At 42.8% G+C, this 25,922-nt stretch overlaps 1 protein-coding gene across 2 annotated transcripts in view; it reads right to left on the bottom strand.

The window, feature by feature from the left end:
- Positions 1 to 25,922, bottom strand: part of ate1 (arginyltransferase 1) — a 291,958-nt gene that overhangs the window by 174,481 nt on the left and 91,555 nt on the right. The window contains exons 7-8 of one of the 2 annotated variants that reach the window (XM_084321688.1): positions 24,641 to 24,769; positions 2,674 to 2,706 (exon numbers count right to left, since the gene is read on the bottom strand). In XM_084321688.1, the coding sequence (XP_084177814.1) occupies positions 2,674 to 2,706; positions 24,641 to 24,769 (162 nt within the window). Of the gene's footprint in view, positions 1 to 2,673; positions 2,707 to 16,371; positions 16,501 to 24,640; positions 24,770 to 25,922 lie in introns of both variants that reach the window. The other variant, XM_084321689.1, reaches the window with a different exon arrangement.

The raw sequence follows: 25,922 nt of genomic DNA, 5'->3' as shown, positions 1-25,922 counted from the left end.
ACTCGCCTGGATCAAATCGGACTCATGCAAGTACAAAGTCTTCGTGGGAGTCAGAGTCACCGAGATTCAAGACTTAACCAAAGAGTTAACCGGAGAAACAGAGTGGCGCTACGTTGATACAAAACAGAACCCAGCCGACGTCATCACCCGGGGAATGCCCCTAGATGACCTCACCCGTCGCAATGTCTACAGTGACGGCCCAGCATTCCTAAAGCTCCCGGAAGGAGAGTGGCCCACGCCTATCCCGAGGGAAGCCAGTCAGGAGGAGGCTGAGAATAAGAAGCCTGTGTTCTGTGGATTGAGCACTGTTATCTCCGCAGACCCCAACATAGATGATTGCACTACCATAGAGAGTGCACAACAAAGGACATTCCTACTGCACTACCTACCGTCTCTACAGACCCGCCAGAAGTGGGTAAAGGAGAGAGACAATTTGACAGAAGGAACAGTCGTCATGATTATTGATCAATCACTGCCCAGAGCTATGTGGCCGGCCGGCCGTGTAAGCAAAGTGATCACCGGTGCCGACGGCAAGGTCCGAGCAGCTGAAGTGCTTGTCCAGGGTCGCACTTACACCCGTCCCGTGGCGAGGCTCATAGAACTGCCCCGACTCCCAGACACAATCGATGATGACCATGACCCTATAACCCTATGACTTTGTGAAGTTGACTGACCCCTACAGCAAACCCTTATGTGTAAATGGACAACGCGATTAATCTGTCTCTGCTTAACTGATTAGGTCTGGGACCAATCAGGGGGTGGCTGTTGTGAAGGGCCAGATTAAACCGAATATATATATTTATTATATATATATATTTAATTGTATTTGTATATTCTCTAATATTCCCTGATATCCCTTGTATATTCCTTGTACAATATGCATTGAATATCCATTCTAGCCTACTGAACATCCCATAATAGTCTCCATTCTACTATTGGTCGAGACCTTGGTGCCAGGCTGCCATACCCCCCAGACCCAGTTCAAACGTACCGCTCAACATGTACGAACAAGTCCTAGTTCCGCGTAGGAATCTGGCTACCGCACCACTAACGGTACTATTTGTTCATAGTGCGTATATATACTGCGCTACTAAAGTAGGACTTCCTTTTTAGTCCAGTTTCTTACCCTCCAATAGAGTGACAGACGTAAAGCCTCCCCGCGACGCCACGTGTGGGAGTAAGGCCAAGTTCGGCCTACCATCGGTATTGAGACATCGTGTATATTAATATTTGAATAGTCATATTTGGCACTATATCGTCGAGTTGGACGTAGTCTATTAAGCTAATAATAGTCTATTCATATGTAGTGCTTCGTGCGGTGAGAATACTATCGTAGTCAGTACCCCATCGTTTCGGGCAGAGAACTGGCTGCTTATCCAGGGTGGCCGACCCCATGTGAGGCTGCACCCGAGGAGCCCCAGAGCCGACGAGCGAGTGGACCTGTATACCGGATAATTCTACCGACGATAGCCCGCCTTCCCAGGCACGGATTATGCTTTGTGTACAGTGATTATTCCATGGATAAAGACCCCCGACACTGCCGTGTGTTGGAACCCCCCCCCCCCTGGACAGGACGCAAGGTGAGGAGGCGCTCTGCAAGACGAGGTCGCTTCACGTCTCTCCTCCGTGGACCGGAGAGAGCCGGCCCACAGAGAGTCCAGCTGCTTTCATCTGTGGTCCAAGGATCGCTGGCGCATTGAACTGCACTACTGTGGGTTCACCCAGGATACCCTTAGCCGGACGAGGCAGCCAGACTCTACCCCCCCCCCCTCCTACTCCTGTTGTCTTACAAGCGACCGGATTAACCCCCCTAGTGTATCCAGTCTTATAATCATTAAAGTATCATTGCTGTTATTCCTTAACTATTCCAGGTCGTATATTTACCACCTGCGCCATCAGAGATTGGACATTCTCTATTGATATACCGACGAATACTCTTTGCCATAAAAGTGCATACTATTTCAATTCATAAATGTGATTGATTTGATTAAGTGCTTGCTCTACACACCATCGCTGTGTAGAAATAAAGACCTATTTCTAATTCGTACATTTGTGTTGGATCCGTTTCATCTACGTGACAGTGTTCATCATAATATATTTATGCCGAGTACTGGGTGGCCAAATATTAAGTACAAAGGTAGTGGTAGTAAGTATCATATCTAACAATACAGTCAGGGAATTGTACCCCTCAGTTACAATGATCATCATTAATCTGTATGGCGTGTATATAATCAGCACCTCCTGGTGGTCCCCAGGTCCAGGCTGAAAACAAGGGGTGATTGAGCCTTCGAGGTGACAGCACCAAGGCTCTGGAACGCTCTCCCCCTGGACCTGCTAACTGCCCCCTCTGAAAACTCTTTTAACTAAAAACACATAATGTTCAGACAGGCCTTTGGTCATACATAGCCTAGGCACTCTTTCTTGTCCTCACTGTTCCTATAGTTTTGTTTTTTAATTAGTGACTGATGATTTTATTACAATTCTTTTATTATATTATTTTATTTGGTTTCACTGCGGTCTGTTGTCATTTAGTTCAGATTTTTCTTTTTGTTTTTATATACTAGCTGTAGTGTAAAGCACCCTGTGCATTTGTGCTGTGAAGGGTGCTATATAAATAAAAGTCATTCATTCATTCATAATAATAAAATGTAATGATATCATTATAATACATACCTCTAGAGGAGAATCACAGAGGAACCTCCTGAACTGTGGAGAGAAAGAGAGAAGACACAGAAACAGTTCAGTCACAGGGTCACGACTCCCTTTGAAAAGCACACATTTCTCCCCCAGACGCCCGCTCTGCTTATTCAGCCGTCAAGATATCCAATATAGAAGCTCTGTTCAGAGACGCTAACTATATTTACACAAATGAGAACATTTAGTCTCTCAGACGGCCCTGGCGGCGCGGGGAGGACAGGGTGACGGCTTAAATACCAGGCGCTGTTGCCGTTGTCAGAATAGCTGTTCCCTTTAACACATCACAACAAAGCACATCAGATCTCAATTACTGGGGGAGGGGGGGGGGGACTTAAATATTTATCTCCCCCCTTCCTCTTCTTCATCTCTCACTCCTTCCTCTTCTTCATCTCTCACTCCTTCCTCTTCATCTCTCCCTCTGCTCCATCTGTCCCTCCTTCCTGTGCTCATTCCTCTTTTTCATCTCTCCCTCCTTCCTCTTCTCCATCTGTCCCTCCTTCCTCTGCTCATTCCTCTTTTTCATCTCTCCCTCCTTCCTCTTCTCCATCTCTCCCTCCTTCCTCTTCTTCATCTCTCCCTCCTTCCTCTTCTTCATCTCTCCCTCCCTCATCTCTCCCTCTGCTTCATCTCTCCCTCCTTCCTCTTCTTCATCTCTCCCTCCCTCATCTCTCCCTCTGCTTCATCTCTCCCTCTGCTCCATCTCTCCCTCCTTCCTCTTCTTCATCTCTCCCTCCCTCATCTCTCCCTCTGCTCCATCTCTCCCTCCTTCCTCTTCTTCATCTCTCCCTCCCTCATCTCTCCCTCTGCTCCATCTCTCCCTCCTTCCTCTTCTTCATCTCTCCCTCCCTCATCTCTCCCTCTGCTCCATCTCTCCCTCCTTCCTCTTCTTCATCTCTCCCTCCCTCCCTCATCTCTCCCTCTGCTCCATCTCTCCCTCCTTCCTCTTCTTCATCTCTCCCTCCTTCCTCTGCTCCATCTCTCCCTCCTTCCTCTGCTCCATCTCTCCCTCCTTCCTCTTCTTCATATCTCCCTCCATCTCTCCCTCCTTCCTCTTCTTCATCTCTCCCTCCCTCATCTCTCCCTCTGCTCCATCTCTCCCTCCTTCCTCTCTCCCTCCTTCCTCTCTCCCTCCTTCCTCTTCTTCATCTCTCCCTCCTTCCTCTTCTTCATCTCTCCCTCCTTCCTCTGCTCCATCTCTCCCTCCTCCATCTCTCCCCCCCCCATCTCTCCCTCCCCCATCTCTCCCTCCCCCATCTCTCCATCTCTCTCCTCCATCTCTCTCTCCTCCATCTCTCCATCTGTCCCTCCTCCATCTCTCCCTCCTTCATATCTCCCTCCCTCATCTCTCCCTCCTTCATCTCTCCCTCTGCTCCATCTCTCCCTCCTTCCTCTTCTTCATCTCTCCCTCCCTCATCTCTCCCTCTGATCCATCTCTCCCTCCTTCCTCTTCTTCATATCTCCCTCCTTCCTCTGCTCCATCTCTCCCTCCTTCCTCTGCTCCATCTCTCCCTCCTCCATCTCTCCCTCCCCCATCTCTCCCTCCTCCATCTCTCCCTCCCCCATCTCTCCCTCCTCCATCTCTCCATCTCTCCCTCCTCCATCTCTCCCTCCCCCATCTCTCCATCTCCCCCTCCCCCATCTCTCCATCTCTCTCCTCCATCTCTCCATCTGTCCCTCCTCCATCTATCCCTCCTTCCTCGGCTTCCTATGCTTTTTGTTTCATAAGAGTTTCCAAGTTGTTTGAAAGTTGTTTTCTTTTTATCCAATAAATAGATTAATTGTTTCAATAATCGATAATAATCAATAATCTTGTCTGCTGCTCTCAGAGTGCCTCTCTTCTGGTTCATGTATTGTATTATTATTTTATGTTGTGGAGTCACGCAAACCCTATAGTAGTCAAAGTATTTACTGTAGTAGTCACCTATATATAAATACAAATACAAATGTACAGGCACTTTGCACCACAAGGGCTAGCACCAGCCGACATGCACTTTAAGGCAATATGGACTTTAAACTGGAACACTGAGCAATTTATTTTAGGTACTGTAGCATTTTTTCTTTTTAATTGTTTGTGTAAAACTGTTATTGTGGGGATTGTATTGCATGTATTCTTGTGTTTTTATATTGTATGTTTTTATAATGTCTGTACTGTATGTGGCACCAAGACAAATCCCAATCAACCATGTGTTGAAATGGCAATAAAGTGTTCTATTCTATTCTATACCCATTATATTACATACAACTATAAAAACCTATATATAAATGCACCTAGTATAGTATATATAACTATATAAACCTATATATAAGGATACCTATTATATAACTATATATAACTACTAACCTATTACATAGGCTTTTTATATATATATAAATAATACATACTGTAAAACATCCAAAATACTGCGATACAGATTGTTGGTCATACTTCCCGGAACTAACACACACTTCACTCTCATCAACACATGTACTCATCACACACACGCAGATTTTGATGTCACCAACATTATGCAAACACATGGTATGTAGACACACACAGAGAGGGGGGGGGTGCTCACTAAACCAGGCATGTGCACACAACACAACACAATACACACAACTGAAGACACAAACCAAATCCATCCTTGGTGTTTCACGAGGCAACAACTCACTTCTGTCGTTAATTTGTGGTTGATATATAATGTCTCCTGCCCCTGACCCAGGACCAGTGTCGTTAATTTGTGGTTGATATATAATGTCTCCTGCCCCTGACCCAGGACCAGTGTGATAATAACACAGAGGACACAGGCGGTCCCAGACAGACAGGAAGTCTTTATGCGTGTTGGGTTCTGTTACCTCTTCCGTTCTCTCCTCCCTCCCCTCCACAGGGATAACATTACAGAACCATTATCATCATTACTGTTCCACAGGAAAACCATTACAGAACCATTATCATCCTTACTGTTCCACAGGAAAACCATTACAGAACCATTATCATCCTTACTGTTCCACAGGGATAACATTACAGAACCATTATCATCCTTACTGTTCCACAGGAAAACCATTACAGAACCATTGTCATCCTTAATGTTCCACAGGAAAACCATTACAGAACCATTATCATCCTTAATGTTCCACAGGAAAACCATTGCAGAACCATTATCATCCTTAATGTTCCACAGGAAAACCATTACAGAACCATTATCATCCTTAATGTTCCACAGGAAAACCATTACAGAACCATTATCATCCTTAATGTTCCACAGGGATAACATTACAGAACCATTAAGGTCCATTATCATCCTTAATGTTCCACAGGAAAACCATTACAGAACCATTATCATCCTTAATGTTCCACAGGGATAACATTATAGAACCATTATCATCCTTACTGTTCCACAGGAAAACCATTACAGAACCATTATCATCCTTAATGTTCCACAGGAAAACCATTACAGAACCATCATTATCCTGTTACATCCAAATTGTAATGCCTATCTCGATGACCTGGTTGTCTATTCGACCAACTGGCGTGACCACATGACAACCTTACAAACTGTCTTTGACCGCTTAGCTGAAGCCTCCCTGACCCTTAACCTTGCCAAGTGTGAGTTCGGCAAGGCTACGGTTACCCATCTTGGTAAGCAGGTAGGACAAGGACATGTGCGTCCGGTGGATGCAAGAATATCTGCAATCACAACTTTTCCAGTGCCTACTACTAGGCGGGAATTGCGTATATTCCTTGGGATGGCTGGGTGTTACGGTGGCTTTTGCCGAAATTTGTCTTCTGTCGTCACTTCTCTCATTAGCCTGTGTAGCCCGTCCAAACCATTCATTTGGACAGCTGATTGTCAAAATGCATTTGAAGGTGTTAAAGCTCTCTTATGCAGTTCCCCTGTTCTCTCTGCTCCAGATTTCTCCCTGCTGTTCCAGTTGGAGGTGGATGCCAGCGGGGTGGGAGCTGGAGGAGTGTTATTACAGGAGGATCACAATGGTGTCAGTCACCCGGTTTGTTATTTTTCTCTGAAATTTAACAATCATCAACTAAACTATTCCACTATTGAAAAGGAGACTTTGGCTATGTTGTATGCTTTGCAACATTTTGAGGTATATGTCGGTTCAAGCGTGTTACCAGTGGTAGTATACACCGATCCACAACCTGTTGACATTTCTGTCACGGATGTACAACCACAATCAGCGCCTCATGCGTTGGGCGCTCATAGTCCAAAATTATAACCTCGAAATAAAGCATAAGAAGGGATCTGAGAATGTGTTGGCGGATGCTCCATCTCGGCGATAAGACTCTCATACTGTCGACTTATTTGCTGACTCGTTCATTGTTGACCCGAGCGGTTGTTGTACCGACTGCTTGTTGTTTTCTTTTTTTCATAGCGCTTTACTTTGAAGTACATAATTATTATCTCGGAGATGGGGATCTCATTGTTAAAAACATGTTTTGTTGATGTTATGTGTCAAACATGTTTTTGTCTTATGTGTGGGGGTGTTACATCCCAATGTATATGCTTCCCCAGTGTGTGTCTTGTTCTCAATTTTTTTCCCTCCCTCCAGCCAGAACTCGTCCTCCACCATTGGTCCCTGCTATGCCTGCCCTTCCATTGGTGGACTACATAGCAGCACAGCACTGATTGGTGGATGGGTTTCAAGACTCCCAAGACCCAATTAGAAATCATCACCCACCACCCAATCATGGATCACCACACCCTGTTAAAACATGGCTGCTCACTTCATTCACACTCTCTCTCTGGCATGAGGCTAGGCCTGGTGTGATTTTGTGACATTGAACTTTGATAATATTGCATTTGTTTATTGGCCTTTGTATTAGTGACATTGCCTTTGTGTGTATGGCCACAGAGAGAGCATTGATAGCTTTAGATTGTTTTGTTATGTTTTCCATTCTTGTATGTATCTCTAATGTGTTATTTTCCTCTTTTTCAGAAAGCACGGATGGGGTGAGCTGCCATTTCCTTTGGACATTGTTTTCTCCTGTTTTGCATTCATGATGAAACATAATACCCACTTATTAAAGGCTTTTTAAAAAATGTAGAGCTGCCTTGGATCTCAACCTTTCTTATATAAGCGAATCCTACCCCGGATTTAATCCAAAGAGCACCTACCTGAAACAAAATAAGAACGCTGAAGCCCTCTCCATATCCTTTGTTCCACCCATTATATACATTTGATTTGGAAATAGTAGCGTGTCCAGGGATGAAACGCCAACGCTTTTAGTAGAATTCACGTAGCGCCCTATAACTCCGCTTTCCAGGAATTAGCCCGGATCACGCCGAACCTATACTTATATTCACCACGGGATAATGCGTGAACATATACATGAAAAAATGTATTCTTTTTTGCATGTTCGACGGAAGATACTGACTGTCAAATGACCATAGTATTGTCTACATAGCTATAATATAGAATATAGATATAGCTCTACAAACAAGGTAGAAATATGTGTTTCACTGTGTGTTTTGATGTTGATATTGAAGTACATTACACAGAGTATTTTAATACTTGTACTTGAATATCATTTTGAATAAAGGACTTGTCTATTCCATCAGTGTCTGTCTATATGTATACTATAGTAAAAAGAGTGGCTAGTTGGTCCTGCAGTGAGACGAGCAGCATGTGTTGTTTCTAACGACCTGCTCCAGCCAGGCAGCCTCAGCATGACGCTACTTTAACCAACAGGACAACCTTGGACGCTATTAGATGACATCATTTATGGGGGACAGGCTGGAACAGTGTATATGAATGTCTAATTCACCTTGGCGTGGGTAAACCACAGCGTTAATGACTTGACATCTGTGTGTGTGTGTGTGTGTGTGTGTGTGTGTGTGTGTGTGTGTGTGTGTGTGTGTGTGTGCATGGGCGTGTGTGTGTCTGTGTGTGTCTGTGTGTGTGTGTGTGTGTGTGTGTGTGTGTGCGTGCGTGCGCGCGCGCGCATGGGCGTGTGTGTGCGCGTGTGTCTCTACTGTCATCAGTGCTCCTTATTTCTGCTCTGTGATAAATGGAGCAGCCAGTTTTAGAAAAAAATATCCAATTTATATATTTATATACACTATCTACAGGTAGTGAATATATACTGAATATATGATATATATATTTATTAAGGCTGTCAATCGATTTAAATATTTAATGTGATTAATCGCATGATTGTCCATAGTTAACTCACGATTAATCACAAATGAATCGCATATTTTTTTATCTGTTCTAAATCTACCTTAAACTGATCTTTTTCAAGTTTTAATACTCTTATCAACATGAGTCAACAAATGCTTTCTTTATGCAGCCATTTAACACAAAAGGAAGGCTCTCTCTCTCTCTCCGAGTCAGAAACAAACATAGTATCAATGTTAAATAAAAATAATATCAATAATACACCCGAGTGAAGTCTAGTAAAAAAAAGAATAAAAAATTAAATAAAAATTACTTGAAATAAAAAATGTTAATCTTGTGTAAAAAAAATAGTGGCGTTAAAATAATTGTGCTTTAACTCGTTAATAACGTGTTAACTTTGACAGCTATATACAACTGAAACTCAAAGTTGATCTGCTCTGCTGTTCTGTAAAGTAACTCAGGAGCCCGCTTCAACCAGATTATTGTATTGTAAATGAGGGCTATTTAATTTGTTCTTTACTGAACTATTTTATTGCACTTTACTAGCACTGCATCATTTTACGGTCTATACTATTTTATTAACTATTTTTACTCTCGTCTATTCTATTTTTATTATTTTTATTACTGCCTATTTTAAAACAATCAAACCGTAAACAGAGAGGCCCATTGGGATGTTAGATCCTAATATGAAAAACTGTGATTTGCCTTACTTTGCTATGTTTGCTATCTTTTTATGCTCGTTTTATATGTAATTTTATGCCATAGATTCAAACCATAGGTTGGTGGTGAGTTTTCCTGATAATCAACACCATGTGTTCAGGAACCCAGTCATGCCTCAGTAAAACACTTAACACCAGTAAGTAAGTGTGCGTGTTGTAACATCTGTAATTGTATTTTGTGTGTGGTATTTGTATGTGTATTGTATGAGTGCCTAAATAATTGTATGCATGTGTGAGAGACAGAGAGAGACAAAGAGAGAGACAAAGAAATAGAGAAAGAGAAAAAAATAGTGTGAGAGAGACAGAGAGAGAGTGAGAGAGAGAGATAAATAAAGAGAGTAACGGAACGTAGGCCAAGTGCGTCCACATTTTTATAGGATTCTATCACATTTTCATAACAATAGCACCCTGCGCCGTTTTCATTGAGGTTTCTTACAAATTAACGATGCTTTATCTTGTCCTTTATATGCCGATTATCATTAGAATCTTAAATTGTACCATATGTCCCCCTTTAGACAACATATGTAATGCTACCAGCGCACTTTTGTTAAGATAATTAGTTGGCCATTCGCGGTCGCTATACCGAGGTTGCAGTAATAGTTTAACGCTGTTCAGATCACGTCGGAGAATATAGACCCATCCCAGTGACCTGCGACCTGTGCTAACGCTCTTGGGAAATGCAGTGTTGTAGTTCTCAACATTTTCAGCCTTTAATTTTAAACCAATGCTGCCATCTACTGACAACAAAAAAGTGTTGTCTAATCGTCACCTTGAGAGCTACTTCCGTATACAGCGCCGCCCCAAACCCATTCTAGAGATTCCCACTTTTTGCTGGGAGTGGGGCGTGGCCGTATTTGGTCCCAGACAATAAGAGTGGCTGCAATTGGTCACCGTGACGTTAAGTGTGAGAGAGAGCGGGAGAGAGAGTGAGAGACAGAGTGAGAGTGAAAGATAAATAAAGAGTAAGAGTGTGAGAGAGCGGGAGGGAGAGAGTGAGAGACAGAGTGAGAGAGAAAAATAAATAAAGAGAGTAAGAGTGTGAGAGAGAGACAAAGAGAGAGACAAAGAAATAGAGAAATAGAAAGAGAGAAAAATAGTGTGAGAGAGAGACAGAGAGAGAGTGAGAGACAGAGAGTGAGAGAGAAAGATAAATAAAGAGTAAGAGTGTGAGAGAGCGGGAGAGAGTGAGAGACAGAGTGAGAGAGAAAGATAAATAAAGTGAGTAAGAGTGTGAGAGAGCGGGAGGGAGAGAGTGAGAGACAGAGTGAGAGAGAAAAATAAACAAAGAGAGTAAGAGTGTGAGAGAGAGACAAAGAGAGAGACAAAGAAATAGAGAAAGAGAAAGAGAGAAAAATAGTGTGTGAGAGAGACAGAGAGAGAGTGAGAGACAGAGTGAGAGAGAAAGATAAATAAATAGTAAGAGTGTGAGAGAGCGGGAGAGAGAGTGAGAGACAGAGTGAGAGAGAAAGATAAATAAAGTGAGTAAGAGTGTGAGAGAGAGAGCGGGATAGAGAGAGTGAGAGAGAGAGTGTGAGAGAGAAAGATAAATAAAGAGTGTAATAGTGTGGGAGAGAGAGTGAGAGACAGAGAGTGAGAGAGAAAGATAAATAAAGAGAGTAAGAGTGTGAGAGAGAGAGCGGGATAAAAAGTGAGAGACAGAGTGAGAGAGAAAGATAAATAAAGAGAGTAAGAGTGAGAGAGCGGGAGTGAGATACAGAGTGTGAGAGAGAAAGTGAAATAAAGAGTAAGAGTGTGAGAGAGAGAGCGGGAGAGAGAGACAGTGTGAGAGAGAAAGTGAAATAAAGAGAATAAGAGTGTGAGAGAGAGCGCGGGAGAGAGAGTGAGAGACAGAGTGTGAGAGAGAAAGAGAAATAAAGAGTGTAAGAGAGAAATAAAGAGTGTAAGAGAGAGAGAGAGAAAGAGAAATAAAGAGTGAGAGAGAGAAAGAGAAATAAAGAGAGTAAGAGTGTGAGAGAGAAAGAGAAATAAAGAGAGTAAGAGTGAGAGAGAAAGAGAAATAAAGAGTGAGAGAGAGAAAGAGAAATAAAGAGAGTAAGAGTGAGAGAGAGAGAGAAATAAAGAGAGTAAGAGTGAGAGTGAGAGAGAGAGAAATAAAGAGAGAAAGAGAAATAAAGACAGAAGGAGAAATAAAGAGTGTAAGAGTGAGAGAGAGAGAAATAAAGAGAAAGAGAAATAAAGACAGAAAGATAAATAAAGAGAGTGTGAGTGAGAGAGAGTGTAAGATCTCAGTCAAGCAGAGTAACAGAGACACAGGGCCTCTGACAAACAGACGGTGTTGTCCTGGGCCTCCTGGCACGCGCACTCCGCCAAGTCAAACTGAAATCTCTACACCTCCTGAACCCAGACATGACCCAGTCATGGCTGAAATCAATGGGAAAAAACTTTGAATATCAATCAAAGAAAAAAAGTCATCCGGTCTGGTCATTTGAGTGAAACCCAGTTAACCCTTCGGGTGAACATACAAATTCTCAAGTTGGGGACCGTGCACAAGTTCAGAAACATACAACTCTACACACACACGCACACACAAATAATAATAATAAATTGTATTGCACTTTTCGTCCACTAGGATCCCAAAGTGCTACAGGGTTAAAAACAGTAAAAAATAATTACAAAATTATTAATAATATTAAAATACAGAATAAAAATTTAATTAAAATAGAACATAGTTAAAAACATAGTATAAACAGAAAATTAAAGACAACAGCAGAAGAAAAAATTAAGTCACAAGAAAAAAAGAAAAAAAAAAGGCTAGCAATCAAAAGGTTTTCAGGCCTGCTCTGTGGTGCCCTCAGCTGGATGGGGAGGCTGTTCCACAGGCGTGGTGAACGCACACACACACACAAACACACACATGCAGAGCAACACGCACATCATTGAGTCGTACACACAGCCCTGCTATCTCCAGGCTGAGACCCAGCTTGCTAGAAGGGCTCCCAAGATAAAAACCGTAACAGGCACCCAGAAAAGTGGCAATTTTTTTAACTTGAACTTGAGGACTGCATACTTTTTTTGCAAAGCTTAGCTTTATACGTTATACGTATAGCACATGCATGAGCCTGGTCTCTTTTGAAAGATAACATTCCGAAGTTACTAATGCAAAAAAGGTAAAGCACTTTTAGTGCTAATGAAATAGAGTAACAGAGGTCTGAACTTGAGTTGAACTTGAACTTTGCAAGTTAAGGAGGTTAATGGATGAATAAATACCTCCAGCAAGACATGGCAGCCAACCAGAACCTCAACCACCCACCACTGTTTTAACTACGTGTTTTCCATCGCTCTGCTGAGGGGGGGGGGGGGGGGCAAGAGGCTTCTGGGAAGAGAGATGCTGTGGGGAGGGGGATGGGGAGGAGGTGAGGGGGGCAGAGAGATCATATGTTTACAGTTTAACTATGGGGGAAGAATAGGAGCATTTTATAAACCATTATTTAACCAGGAATAATGACACAACATTCCTATTTACAACCACCACCTGGGAGGGGGGCTACACACACACACACACACAGACAGACAGACAGACAGACAGCTGCAGCTATTAACTCCATTTCTGCCACTCCATTCCGTTTCTTAGCCATAAATAAATGGATGAAGCAACAATTTCTTCAAATTAAATGAGGACAAAACTGAAATCCTACTAGTCGGCCCTATAACAAAAAGAGAAATGCTGCTGAGCAATATGGGGAAACTCACTCCTTGGGTGATTTCTTTATTTGTTTATTTGTCGGTGACAATGCAAAAGAAAACATTGTTACAAGTTACAATAACATGTAGGATTTCTAGCCAAGGCTAATTTGCAACCCCTGTCCCTGGTTACACCCGAGGTTACAAGATCCAAGCTCCAAGTCACACTAATCAACAAGGTGACCAAAACATCATTCTTACACCTTAAATCCTAAGGACGCTTAAAAAAAACGAATTCCCTGGTAAACTATGGTGTTATTCAACAAAAGAAGGTTTTTTCACTGGGCGTTTCTTTTTATGTCAAATATCGTACCTATACCCGAATCATAAAAGGTATAACACTTGATACAGACTCAAAGAATAAGCTCAGAATTGGCAAAAATATAACACTATGACCAGGCGAACCGTTGTCTATGTGGGCTTCAGAGCAGGGGTCTCAAACTCACGGCCCGCTGGATGATATTTTGTGGCCCCCTAATTGACATCAAAGTTTAGTGTTAGTGCGGCCCGCACGCAACTTTTTGCCGAGTCGTTATTTGTTTGATCACTTATAGGCTACCATAGCTCAGGCTCATGACAGCAGCGTTAGTGACTTGGTTGAAACGTGATTCCGGAGTGATACCAAGTGAAAGGAAAATATATCCTGTAAACCCAGTGTGTATGGCAGGCATCCTCAAAATTCTCCGCTATCTCCTCTGCAAGCTCTGTATGTCTGACTGCACTGCTCCACTGCCTGTGTGTGTCTGGCTACTCTGCTTTGGTCCAATCACATTCAGCGTCCCGTCAGCGTTTTTTCCCCCCAACCACAGTCTTCAAATCAGAGGCAGAGTAGGGCGGGTCTTCACGGAATGCGTGTCGTCTCTTTCAACAGGTCCAAGTCAGAGCGAGAGTTGACAGCGCATCTACAGGTAGTCTAATCTGCAGGTACTGTAGCTAGTAGCCTAGTTTCGCCAGCAGGTAGCTAGTAGAAAAATATGGCATGTTCAAAGATGGCCAGAAAAAGAAAAGTCGACAGTGAAAATCGCTGCAATTCAAAGGTGTGGACCGAAAAATATGCGTGCATCCTCCCTCCAACCAACACCAAACCAATGTGCCTAATATGCCAAGAAACGGTAGCTCTTGTGAATAGTGGCAATTTGAAACGCCACTATGAAACAAAAGTTATTTTGATGCAACCTTTCCTCAAAATTCAGCGCTAAGAACTACAAAAATAAATGGAATGAAATCAAAATAGCTGCAAGCAGAATTACTGTTAAATCTATGTCACAACGAGAAAAAGCAACCAAGTCCTCACTCAGTGGCATGGGTGTTGGCTAAACAAAAGAAGCCATCATCTCTCTCTGATGCATAACTAATAAAATAATGTATGACTGAAGTGATGGAGCCCATGTTTGAAGGCAAACAAAAGCAAATCCCCCTCAGATAGCACAGCAACCAGAATAACTGAAATACTGGCTGGTGATTTGATTAAACAGCTTTGTGATAGAATAAGAAAACGCACAGTGCATCTCCATAGCTGTGGATGAGTCCACTGACACCACTGAGAATGCTCAGTTGCTGTTGTTGGTGTTTGTGAGGTTTTATGAGGCAAATGGGTAATTTGATGAAGATGTATTGCGCCTGACAAACCTCAGACGACACACAAGGGGGGAAGACATAAGAGGAAGCGCTGCCAAGTCTCTGGCAGCAAGGAGTAGGTAAGAGAAGCCTATGTTCTGAAGAACCGTTCATGTTCTGAAATGTTATTGCTAAATATTGAGAAGATTGGATCAGTTGTACTTTTTTTTTTTAATACTTGAAACCCTTTTTTTGTGGAATATTTGATGCGGCCCAGCCTCACCCAGACTCTACCTCCAGCGGCCCCCAGGTACATTGAGTTTGAGAGCCCTGCTTTAGAGGGTTAAGTCAATCTCTTCAAGAATGTGTACATGTGAATATACACCACACTGATGTAGTCAAAACACTTGATCAACGGTGCCTGCCAGACCACAGTATTAACATGTTCCAGAAGGAGAGTGGTTTCTAACGGCCAGAGCTGGGGGATAGAGATAGGGGGTAGAAAGATAGGGGGTAGAGAGATAGGGGGTAGAGAGATAGGGGTAGAGAGATAGGGGGATAGAGAGATAGGGGGTAGAGAGATAGGGAGATAGATATGGTGATACAGAGATAGGGGGTAGAGAGATAGGGGGTAGAGAGATAGGGGGATAGAGAGATAGGGGGAGATAGATAGGGGGATAGAGAGATGGGGGGAGATAGATAGGGGGATAGAGAGATAGGAGGATAGAGTGATAGGGGGAGATAGATAGGGGGTAGAGAGATAGGGGGAGATAGATAGGGGGAGATAGAGAGATAGGGGGATAGAGAGATAGGGGAGAGAGATAGTATGTATCAGTGCTTAGTGTGCCAACAGACAGGGTACAGTATGTATCAGTTTGCTAACAGGCAGCGTACAGTATGTATCAGTGTGCTAACGGGCAGCGTACAGTATGTATCAGTGTGCTAACAGGCAGCGTACAGTATGTATCAGTGTGCTAACGGGCAGCGTACAGTATGTATCAGTGTGCTAACAGGCAGCGTACAGTATGTATCAGTGTGCTAACAGGCAGCATACAGTATGTATCAGTTTATGTATCAGTGTGCTAACAGGCAGCGTACAGTATGTATCAGTGTGCTAACAGGCAGCATACAGTATGTAGCAGTGTGCTAACAGGCAGCGTACAGTATGTATCAGTGTGCTAACAGGCAGCGTACAGTATGTATCAGTGTGCTAACAGGCAGCGTACAGTATGTATCAGTGTGCTAACAGGCAGCGTACAGTATGTATCAGTGTGCTAACAGGCAGCGTACAGTATGTATCAGTGTGCTAACAGACAGCGTACAGTATGTAGCAGTGTGCTAACAGGCAGCGTACAGTATGTAGCAGTGTGCTAACAGGCAGCGTACAGTATGTATCAGTGTGCTAACAGGCAGCGTACAGTATGTATCAGTGTGCTAACAGGCAGCGTACAGTATGTAGCAGTGTGCTAACGGGCAGCGTACAGTATGTAGCAGTGTGCTAACAGGCAGCGTACAGTATGTAGCAGTGTGCTAACAGGCAGCGTACAGTAGCGTGAGAACATCAATAACCAGACAGTCGTACCTCGCTCTCATTACACTCGGAGGCAGCGTCTCCGTGAACGGCCATCTGGTAGCGCTCATACAGAGCGGCGGACTGCTCATAAGACTCCATGAACTGGGGATCCTCAAAGCTGACTGGCACTAGCCTCACCTTCAGGACACGGGGGGTAAGGGGAGGACATTGGATGAGAGGACAGTGAGTTTTGGTAGAACATTTTCACTTGTTTATCATCTCCCACAGCCTGGAGGAGAACAGTGGACCTCCACAACGCTAGCTAGCGTCGGGCTCCACTGTCATCACCGGGTCTCTCTGACTGGAAACAGGAGCACCTCACTGGGCACAGACTGAAGCCACATCCACTCCTCCTTCCTGGAAACATGTCACACTGCATTACCGACAGCACACGGTGTTCAGCGTCTCCACAGCGGCCCGTGTTGGTGTCCAGGGGTGTAAAGTACTTGAGTAATTGTACTTTGTTACAATACTTTTAAGTACTGTTTTGGGGGATTTGTACTTTACTCAAGTATTATTAGGTTTGTATACTTGTACTTTTACTCGATTACATTTCAGAGGGAATTTTTTTTTTTTTACTGCTTACATTTAAAATGCAGACCTACAAAGTACACAAAGTACAAATCTCACAGGTCCAACCATTTTAATTAGTATATTTGTTTCTCTGGCCGACCTAACGTTATTAACATTATTAATCCTGCGGCCGCAATTTATTTAAAAACAGCCAATCAAATCCCCATCAATGGAAAATTAACCCGCCCATACCCATGCCGATTGGTCCTTGTGCAAGACTAGAAAGCGGGGGTTTCTTTAATTAAACACCTTCTATCAGAAGAATAGAGTCAGAAAAAAAGTTTTTACTTTAACTTTTTAGTACTTCAGTACATTTAAAAGTAGAAACTTTTTTACTTTTACTCAAGTGTGTTTTTAGCCAGATACTCTGAATTTTACTCGAGTACAATTTTGAGACGGTACCCATACTTTCACGTAACCCTTTCACTGTCGCGCTACCAAAACGGTTAACCCTTTCACTGCGACAATACGCAGAGGGTTAACCCTTTCACTGCCGGTGACCGTCGGGTTGTGTGATAGTAAAGGGTTAACCTTCTGTCGTGTGGCAGTGAAAGGGTTAAGTATAATTTCGGGGTACTTTTTACACCCCTGTTGACCTGCGGAGCCGCTGCAGAGGGACGTGGGCCTCAAGAAGGAAAACACCGCTTTCAGCGGACGGCGATAACTGGAGAGAGCTTCTGGGAGTCGGAGTTCTGTGGTGATGATGGAATGTCCTGGAGAAGATGAGGCTAGTGCACAGCCCAGCGTCTACGGTTGATCCCAGGGGTCATAGGTCACAGCTATAAAGACAGGGAAGGGGCGGGGGGGGGGGGGGGCGGGGACTAAACACAGTATGTATGAGATCGTATGGAACAGGGAGAGAAGTCACCCGTTCTCCAGTCACAAGTCAGTCTAAAGTCCAGAGACATCCAAGGCCCGAGTCAAAAGACTCGAGGCTCACACACACACACACACACTGTAACAGTCATAAATGTGTCTACTTTGTGTTATTATTTAGTTACAGTGCCACGTTTGGTCACCAAGTGGCGCTCCTGGTTTGTACTTTGTACAATAGCAACAGGTTTAACTTCATTTAACTTGAGAAAGTGACTCACTTCACTCCCTGTCTACCTGCCGACCTCCAGTAACAATGTGTTAACGATGTATATGTCGATCTACATGCTGAGAGAGTATGGAGCCGTATGAACAGGCATCGTATGGTTATAAGTATAACGTTACTTGACAATAAACGGGTATGTGTGAAATCCCCACAGCGACATCGTCTGACTAGCTCTTTCATGCTAAGCTAGTAAGCTGACTCTGTGCAGTCCTTTTCTGCTAACAAGTTAACGTCAACACACAGCCAGACACATTACAACACACACAGGCACCTACATACACAGTGGTCAATTACCAACATTCAGAGATGAAGGTGATTGAGGCACCAAAATAACAAGAAATCGAAATAACTAAGAATCTACAGAGAAAATTATCATCCTAGTCCATGTTAATCCATGTTACTGGGTTACTTCTCACAAGAGAGGATTCTCCATCTATAAATCAATCAGGAATAAATAAACAACACATTTATATGTAAAAAGAAACCAGGTACTACTAGGCACAAGCAAGCTCATTAGCTGTACAACACTAGGCACAAGCTAGCTCATTAGCTGTACAACACTAGCAACAAGCTAGCTCATTAGCTGTACAACACTAGCGACAATCTAGCTCCTTAGCTGTACAATACTAGCCACAAGCTAGCTCCTTAACTGTACAACACTAGCCACAAGCTAGCTCCTTAGCTGTACAACACTAGCCACAAGCTAGCTCCTTAACTGTACAACACTAACCACAAGCTAGCTCATTAGCTGTACAACACTAGCCACAAGCTAGCTCCTTAACTGTACAACATTAGCCACAAGCTAGCTCCTTAACTGTACAACATTAGCCACAAGCTAGCTCCTTAGCTGTACAACACTAGTCAAAAGCTAGCTTATTAACTGTACATTAGCCACAGGCTATCTTATTAACTGTACATCACTAGCCACAAGCTAGCTTCTTAGCTGTACAACACTAGTCACAAGCTAGCTCTTCTGTACAACACTAGCCACATGCTAGCTCATTAACTGTACATCACTAGCCACAAGCTAGCTCCTTAGCTGTACAACACTAGTCACAAGCTAGCTCTTTATCTGTACAACACTAGCCACAGGCTATCTCATTAACTGTACATCACTAGCCACAAGCTAGCTCCTTAGCTGTACAACATTATACACAAGCTAGCTCTTTAACTGTACAACATTATACACAAAAGATGTGTGAAGGAGAAATATAAAGATATAAAAAACAATGTGACTGAAGAAAGATTAACAGCATAAAATGATCAAAGCCAAGGTTTCCCTATGCTGGGTTATGATAAATTATTCTATATTATGCTGGGTTATGATAGGGTCTTCTATATTATGCTGGGTTATTATGCTGTATTATGATGGCTTCTTCAATATTTACCATATTGTGCTGAGTTATTATAGGTTCTTCTATATTATGCTGGGTTATTATGCTGTATTATGATGGGTTCTTCAATATTTACCATATTGTGCCGAGTTATTATAGGTCCTTCTATATTATGCTGGGTTATGATAGGTGCTATACTATGCTGGGTTATGATAGGGTCTTCTATATCATGGTGGGTTACACTTGGCTTCCAATTCATCCAAAGTGATTTAGTGTGAAGGCAGGGTGCTGAGAGGGCTGCACGAGGGTGTGTCTGACTCACTACTACTACTCCCCCCCCCCCCCCCCCCCGCCCAACACACACACACACACTACCCCACCTCCCTTCCAAAAAGCTTAAGACTAACGACTCTGCCAGTTGACGGGGGCCCACAGAGACACCTGTAGAAACACTGCTCTCACCCTCCGTCTGGGAACACTTTCCCCTCAGTTTCCTTCCCCTGCAACTCCCTCCCACAAACACATACACTCCGTCTCTCCAACACCTTCATTATGCTGCTTTTATATTCTGTCTCCTTCTCCAACACCTTCATCTGCTGCTTTTATATTCTGTCTCCTTCTCCAACACCTTCATCTGCTGCTTTTATATACCGTCTCCTTCTCCAACACCTTCATCTGCTGCTTTTATATTCTGTCTCCTTCTCCAACACCTTCATCTGCTGCTTTTATATACCGTCTCCTTCTCCAACACCTTCATCTGCTGCTTTTATATTCTGTCTCCTTCTCCAACACCTTCATCTGCTGCTTTTATATTCTGTCTCCTTCTCCAACACCTTCATATGCTGCTTTTATATTCTGTCTCCTAATGCCAACACCTTCATCTGCTGCTTTTATACTCTGTCTCTGAATCCTAACACCTTCATACTTTCATCCATGCACATATTCTGTATCTTAATGCCAACATCTTCACATGCTGCTTTTATATTCCGTCTCTTAATCCCAACATCTTCACATGCTGCTTTTATATTCTGTCTCCTAATGCCAACACCTTATGCTGCTTTTATATTCTGTCTCCTAATGCAAACACCTTCATATGCTGCTTTTATATTCTGTCTCTTAATCCCAACATCTTCACCTGCTGCTTTTATATTCTGTCTCTTAATCCCAACATCTTCACCTGCTGCTTTTATATTCTGTCTCTTAATCCCAACATCTTCACCTGCTGCTTTTATATTCTGTCTCTTAATACCAACATCTTCACCTGCTGCTTTTATATTCTGTCTCTTAATCCCAACATCTTCTACTGCTTTTATATTCTGTCTCTTAATCCCAACATCTTCATATGCTGCTTTTATATTCTGTCTCTTAATCCCAACATCTTCATCTGCTGCTTTTATATTCTGTCTTTTAACACTTTCAGTGCCGGCCATTAATATGGTTAAGCATGGTTAAATGCCACCACCCACTTCAATGATAGCGTTGTGAACGCATAATCTCCGTTTTAAATTATGGCTATGTGTCTAATCTGCCTGTCGCTTATCAATGACTTGTTTGCAACATTGTCGAAACGGATTGTTTTTTTAATCAGTTTATTTCCGTTTTATAGCATTTTGAAAAGCCCTCGTTTTTCAGGAAAATATATAGATTCCGTGATAAAAGGCATTTACTGGAATATTCTGGCATACACAAACACGTTGAAATTTCTCTGCCTATTTATGAATCGTTTTCAAATAAACGCTAGATTATCGATAGTATATGTGTACTTATGCACGCTATAGAGGCGGGCTGAAAATCGATTCTCTCATTTCCTCATCAGCGATCACAGCCACACACACATAGGGCAAACGCTGAGATATAGGTGAAAATAGCTCTGATTATCCTAAGACTGGTAAAATAAATTCCTTACCCGAGATCAGATGTTATCCAAAAAGATTATTCCAATTCCTGATCGCCATTCCAAATATCGATCACGCTTATTGATTACAGTGTTGGGTACTGTAAATACATAATCAGCGCGTTTTCCGGGCCGGCGAGCACAATGGATTCTTCAGTTGGCCTTGAGGAGAAAGTAAAATGAGGAAACTGGCCACCCCACCCTTCGTCAGTGTAAAGTAATGGGGTGCAGTTACACAGGGAGAGACGATAGGGGGCGGTATCTTCCCAATTGAGCTCAGAGAGACGCTGCAGCACTAACCCGAGGCTCGGTTGATGAAATATGAATTCAAATCGCCAATAATCAAAAAAAAAATAAACGACAAACGCTATATAGTGTCGGGGGCACTCAAAGGTCGGCATGAACTAACGACAAAACGCGTCCGTGGCACTCAATGTGTTAATCCCAACATCGTCACATGATGCTTTTATATTCTGTCTCTTAATCCCAACATCTTCACCTGCTGCTTTTATATCCTGTCTCTTAATCCCAACATCTTCACCTGCTGCTTTTATATTCCGTCTTTAATCCCATCACATTGACATGCTTGTCTTCACATAGACACTCTCTCTCCTCTTTGTTCAGCCATCTGGATGCTTTCAGAACATCTCAGCTCATCACTGAGGAATGACTGCTTGCAGTATAATGTGAAAATAAAACACAAAGAAACATACTTCATAAATAAATTCTAAACATAAATAAATAAATAAATAAATAAATAAATAAATAAATAAATAAATAAATAAATAAATAAATAAATAAATAAATAAATAAATAAATAAATAAATAAATAAATAAATAAATAAATAAATAAATAAATAGATGACATTCGTGGAAAAGGAATATGTCATAGGAAATATTATCATGTCATTATAGATCTGTGTTGAGATATCATACATATTCTATCATTGTACAACTCGACTGGTTTAATACGCTCAGACAACTACTACAGTGTGTGTGTGTCTCTTGAAGCGACTGCAAGGTTATATTTTCTCTCCCTAGCCAGCCAAAGTAAGGTTGTGTTATTACTTCCCCTAACTGAGAACCCAGTTTGTTTATATTTTCATCATCATATCTGATGTATAATGTTACGTCTATTTCTGTGTATAATGTACGTTCTGACCAGAGCTCTTTGTCACTTTGCTGGTCAGACTCGTGTGTAAGAACATGAGGTCTCCGATTGTAAACTGAACTTTCTGCTGTGGCCACAGAGAAATGTTTAAACTATGCTTTATATTTTTTAATAACTCGACTCAGAATGATTTATACAACGGCTCATCTTTTGTCCTTTAATATTTTCCATAACAAATACTTGTTTCAATATTTACAGTAAACCACACTAGTGTGAACCACTGTCAAAGAATGTTGTTTGAACAAGTTAAATTATACTTTTCTTTATATTTGTCATTTTGTATTCTATTTTAAGGCTCTACATGTCTCTCTCTACCTGTACATCTCTACCTGGACATCTCTACCTGGACATCTCTACCTGGACATCTCTACCTGTACATCTCTACCTGGACATCTCTACCTGTACATCTCTACCTGTACATCTCTACCTGTACATCTCTACCTGTACATCTCTACCTGTACATCTCTACCTGTACATCTCTACCTGGACATCTCTACCTGGACATCTCTACCTGGACATCTCTACCTGGACATCTCTACCTGTACATCTCTACCTGGACATCTCTACCTGTACATCTCTACCTGTACATCTCTACCTGTACATCTCTACCTGTACATCTCTACCTGTACATCTCTACCTGTACATCTCTACCTGTACATCTCTACCTGTACATCTCTACCTGTACATCTCTACCTGTACATCTCTACCTGGACATCTCTACCTGTACATCTCTACCTGTACATCTCTACCTGGACATCTCTACCTGTCTCTCTCTACCTGGACATCTCTACCTGGACATCTCTACCTGGACATCTCTACCTGGACATCTCTACCTGGACATCTCTACCTGGACATCTCTACCTGGACATCTCTACCTGGACATCTCTACCTGGACATCTACCTGTACATCTCTACCTGTACATCTCTACCTGTACATCTCTACCTGTACATCTCTACCTGTCTCTCTCTACCTGTACATCTACCTGTACATCTCTACCTGTACATCTCTACCTGGACATCTCTACCTGTACATCTACCTGTACATCTCTACCTGGACATCTACCTGGACATCTCTACCTGTACATCTCTACCTGTACATCTCTACCTGTACATCTCTACCTGTCTCTCTCTACCTGTACATCTACCTGTACATCTCTACCTGTACATCTCTACCTGGACATCTCTACCTGTACATCTCTACCTGGACATCTCTACCTGGACATCTCTACCTGGACATCTCTACCTGGACATCTCTACCTGGACATCTCTACCTGTCTCTCTCTACCTGTACATCTCTACCTGGACATCTCTACCTGGACATCTCTACCTGGACATCTCTACCTGTACATCTCTACCTGGACATCTCTACCTGGACATCTCTACCTGTCTCTCTCTACCTGGACATCTCTACCTGGACATCTCTACCTGTACATCTCTACCTGGACATCTCTACCTGGACATCTACCTGTCTCTCTCTACCTGTACATCTCTACCTGGACATCTACCTGTACATCTACCTGTACATCTCTACCTGGACATCTCTACCTGGACATCTCTACCTGTATATCTCTACCTGTACATCTCTACCTGGACATCTCTACCTGCATATCTCTACCTGTCTCTCTCTACCTGGACATATCTACCTGGACATCTCTACCTGGACATCTCTACCTGGACATCTCTACCTGGACATCTCTACCTGGACATCTCTACCTGGACATCTCTACCTGGACATCTCTACCTGGACATCTCTACCTGTACATCTCTACCTGGACATCTCTACCTGTACATCTCTACCTGTCTCTCTCTACCTGCATATCTCTACCTGTCTCTCTACCTGGACATCTCTACCTGGACATCTCTACCTGGACATCTCTACCTGGACATCTCTACCTGGACATCTCTACCTGGACATCTCTACCTGGACATCTCTACCTGGACATCTCTACCTGAACATCTCTACCTGTACATCTCTACCTGTACATCTCTACCTGTACATCTCTACCTGGACATCTCTACCTGTACATCTCTACCTGGACATCTCTACTTGCACCACAGAGAAATGTGAGCTTTTTGGGGGGGAAAGGAAGGGGGGAAAAGGGAGGGGGGGTGAGAAACTCCATTATCTCATCATATCCATCCTCTCCCTCCCTCCCACACCCTGGGTATCCCTTGAGCAGGTTGACCTATGACCCCCAGCCTCTGACCTGGTTCTCAGTGGGCTTGTCGGGAGGGTCCTTGTGAATGGCCATCTGGTAGAGTTTGTACACCTGGTAGGAGGCGCTGAACGAGGCTTTGAACTGAGGACTAGGGGGACTGGCTCGCACTAGCCTCACCTTCAGAGAGAGGAGGAGCAGCAGAGCAAGGGTTAACAGAGACAGTGCAGTACAGCAAGGGTTAACAGACACAGTGCAGTACAGCAAGGGTTAACAGAGACACAGTGCAGTACAGCAAGGGTTAACAGAGACACCGTGCAGTACAGGAACACTCAGTAGGGCTGACCTTCGAATTTCTTTTTGGCATTCGAAGCTTTGGGGCCGAGATTCGATTTTAATTCGAAGCTTCGAGATTATTAATATTTTTTATATATATATATATTTTTTTTTATGTTGTGGGACTTCTACAGCACTACAGTGTCAGTGCTGTAAAGTGTAAACCTTTTTAAAATCTTAGACAAACGAAACACTGCTTTCATGAAATATTGTAAGCCATCATTTGAGGCTTTATAAAAGCAGCACAATGAACACAAATCTGTCAGTGCCGAGTCCGACATCATCTTAAATAACAAACAGCATTGCTTGTTGTAGTTAACAAAGAGAGGCAGTTGATTTTGCAAAAGAATATATATATAATAGAATTCTTTATTTTATTTAATTTTTTATATATTAAAATTTTATTTTCCCATTCGAATCCCATGCCCATGGAACAAAGCTTCGAAGCTTCGAAGTATTTAAGACAGCCCTAACTCAGAGACAACAGCAGTATTCAGAGAACATTAGTAATGAGTGTCTGAAGAGGACAACAACACACCCTCAACAGACATCCTGACTTTTCCATAAACAGCGTTATGACGGATGGTGAATAACCTGTGTGCTGTCAGATGTGGGTTTAGGCATACAGTACATGAGTATGTCATTAACCAGGAAACTCAGAGATTAGATGAATGACGCCATGTGGGTTGAAATGGGATTATTTATTGTTATTATTTGGTCGTCTCTAGGAGACAGCGGCAACCAATCCGTTTCTCTTCTTTTACCAAAAAGGGCCTTTTTCTTCCACCAGATGTGCCTGAATGGAGAAAGATGGATGGCGTACAGGGGGGGGGGGGAGGGTGTGTTTATGTCCGTGGCGACATGAAGAGTGACAGACGGGTGCTTTGACGGGAGGAGAGAAAAACACCAAACATTTGTCATCATAACGGATACATGCAAGTTTAGCCCGGGACTGTCATCATAACGAACACATACACCGACTTTAGCCTGTTTAGCC

Source organism: Notolepis coatsorum, assembly GCF_963971535.1.
Source record: "Notolepis coatsorum genome assembly, chromosome: 9".
Taxonomy (NCBI): Eukaryota; Metazoa; Chordata; class Actinopteri; order Aulopiformes; family Paralepididae; genus Notolepis; species Notolepis coatsorum.
Note: the sequence above shows the minus strand (reverse complement) of the source record. Positions and strands in the feature narration are given on the sequence as shown.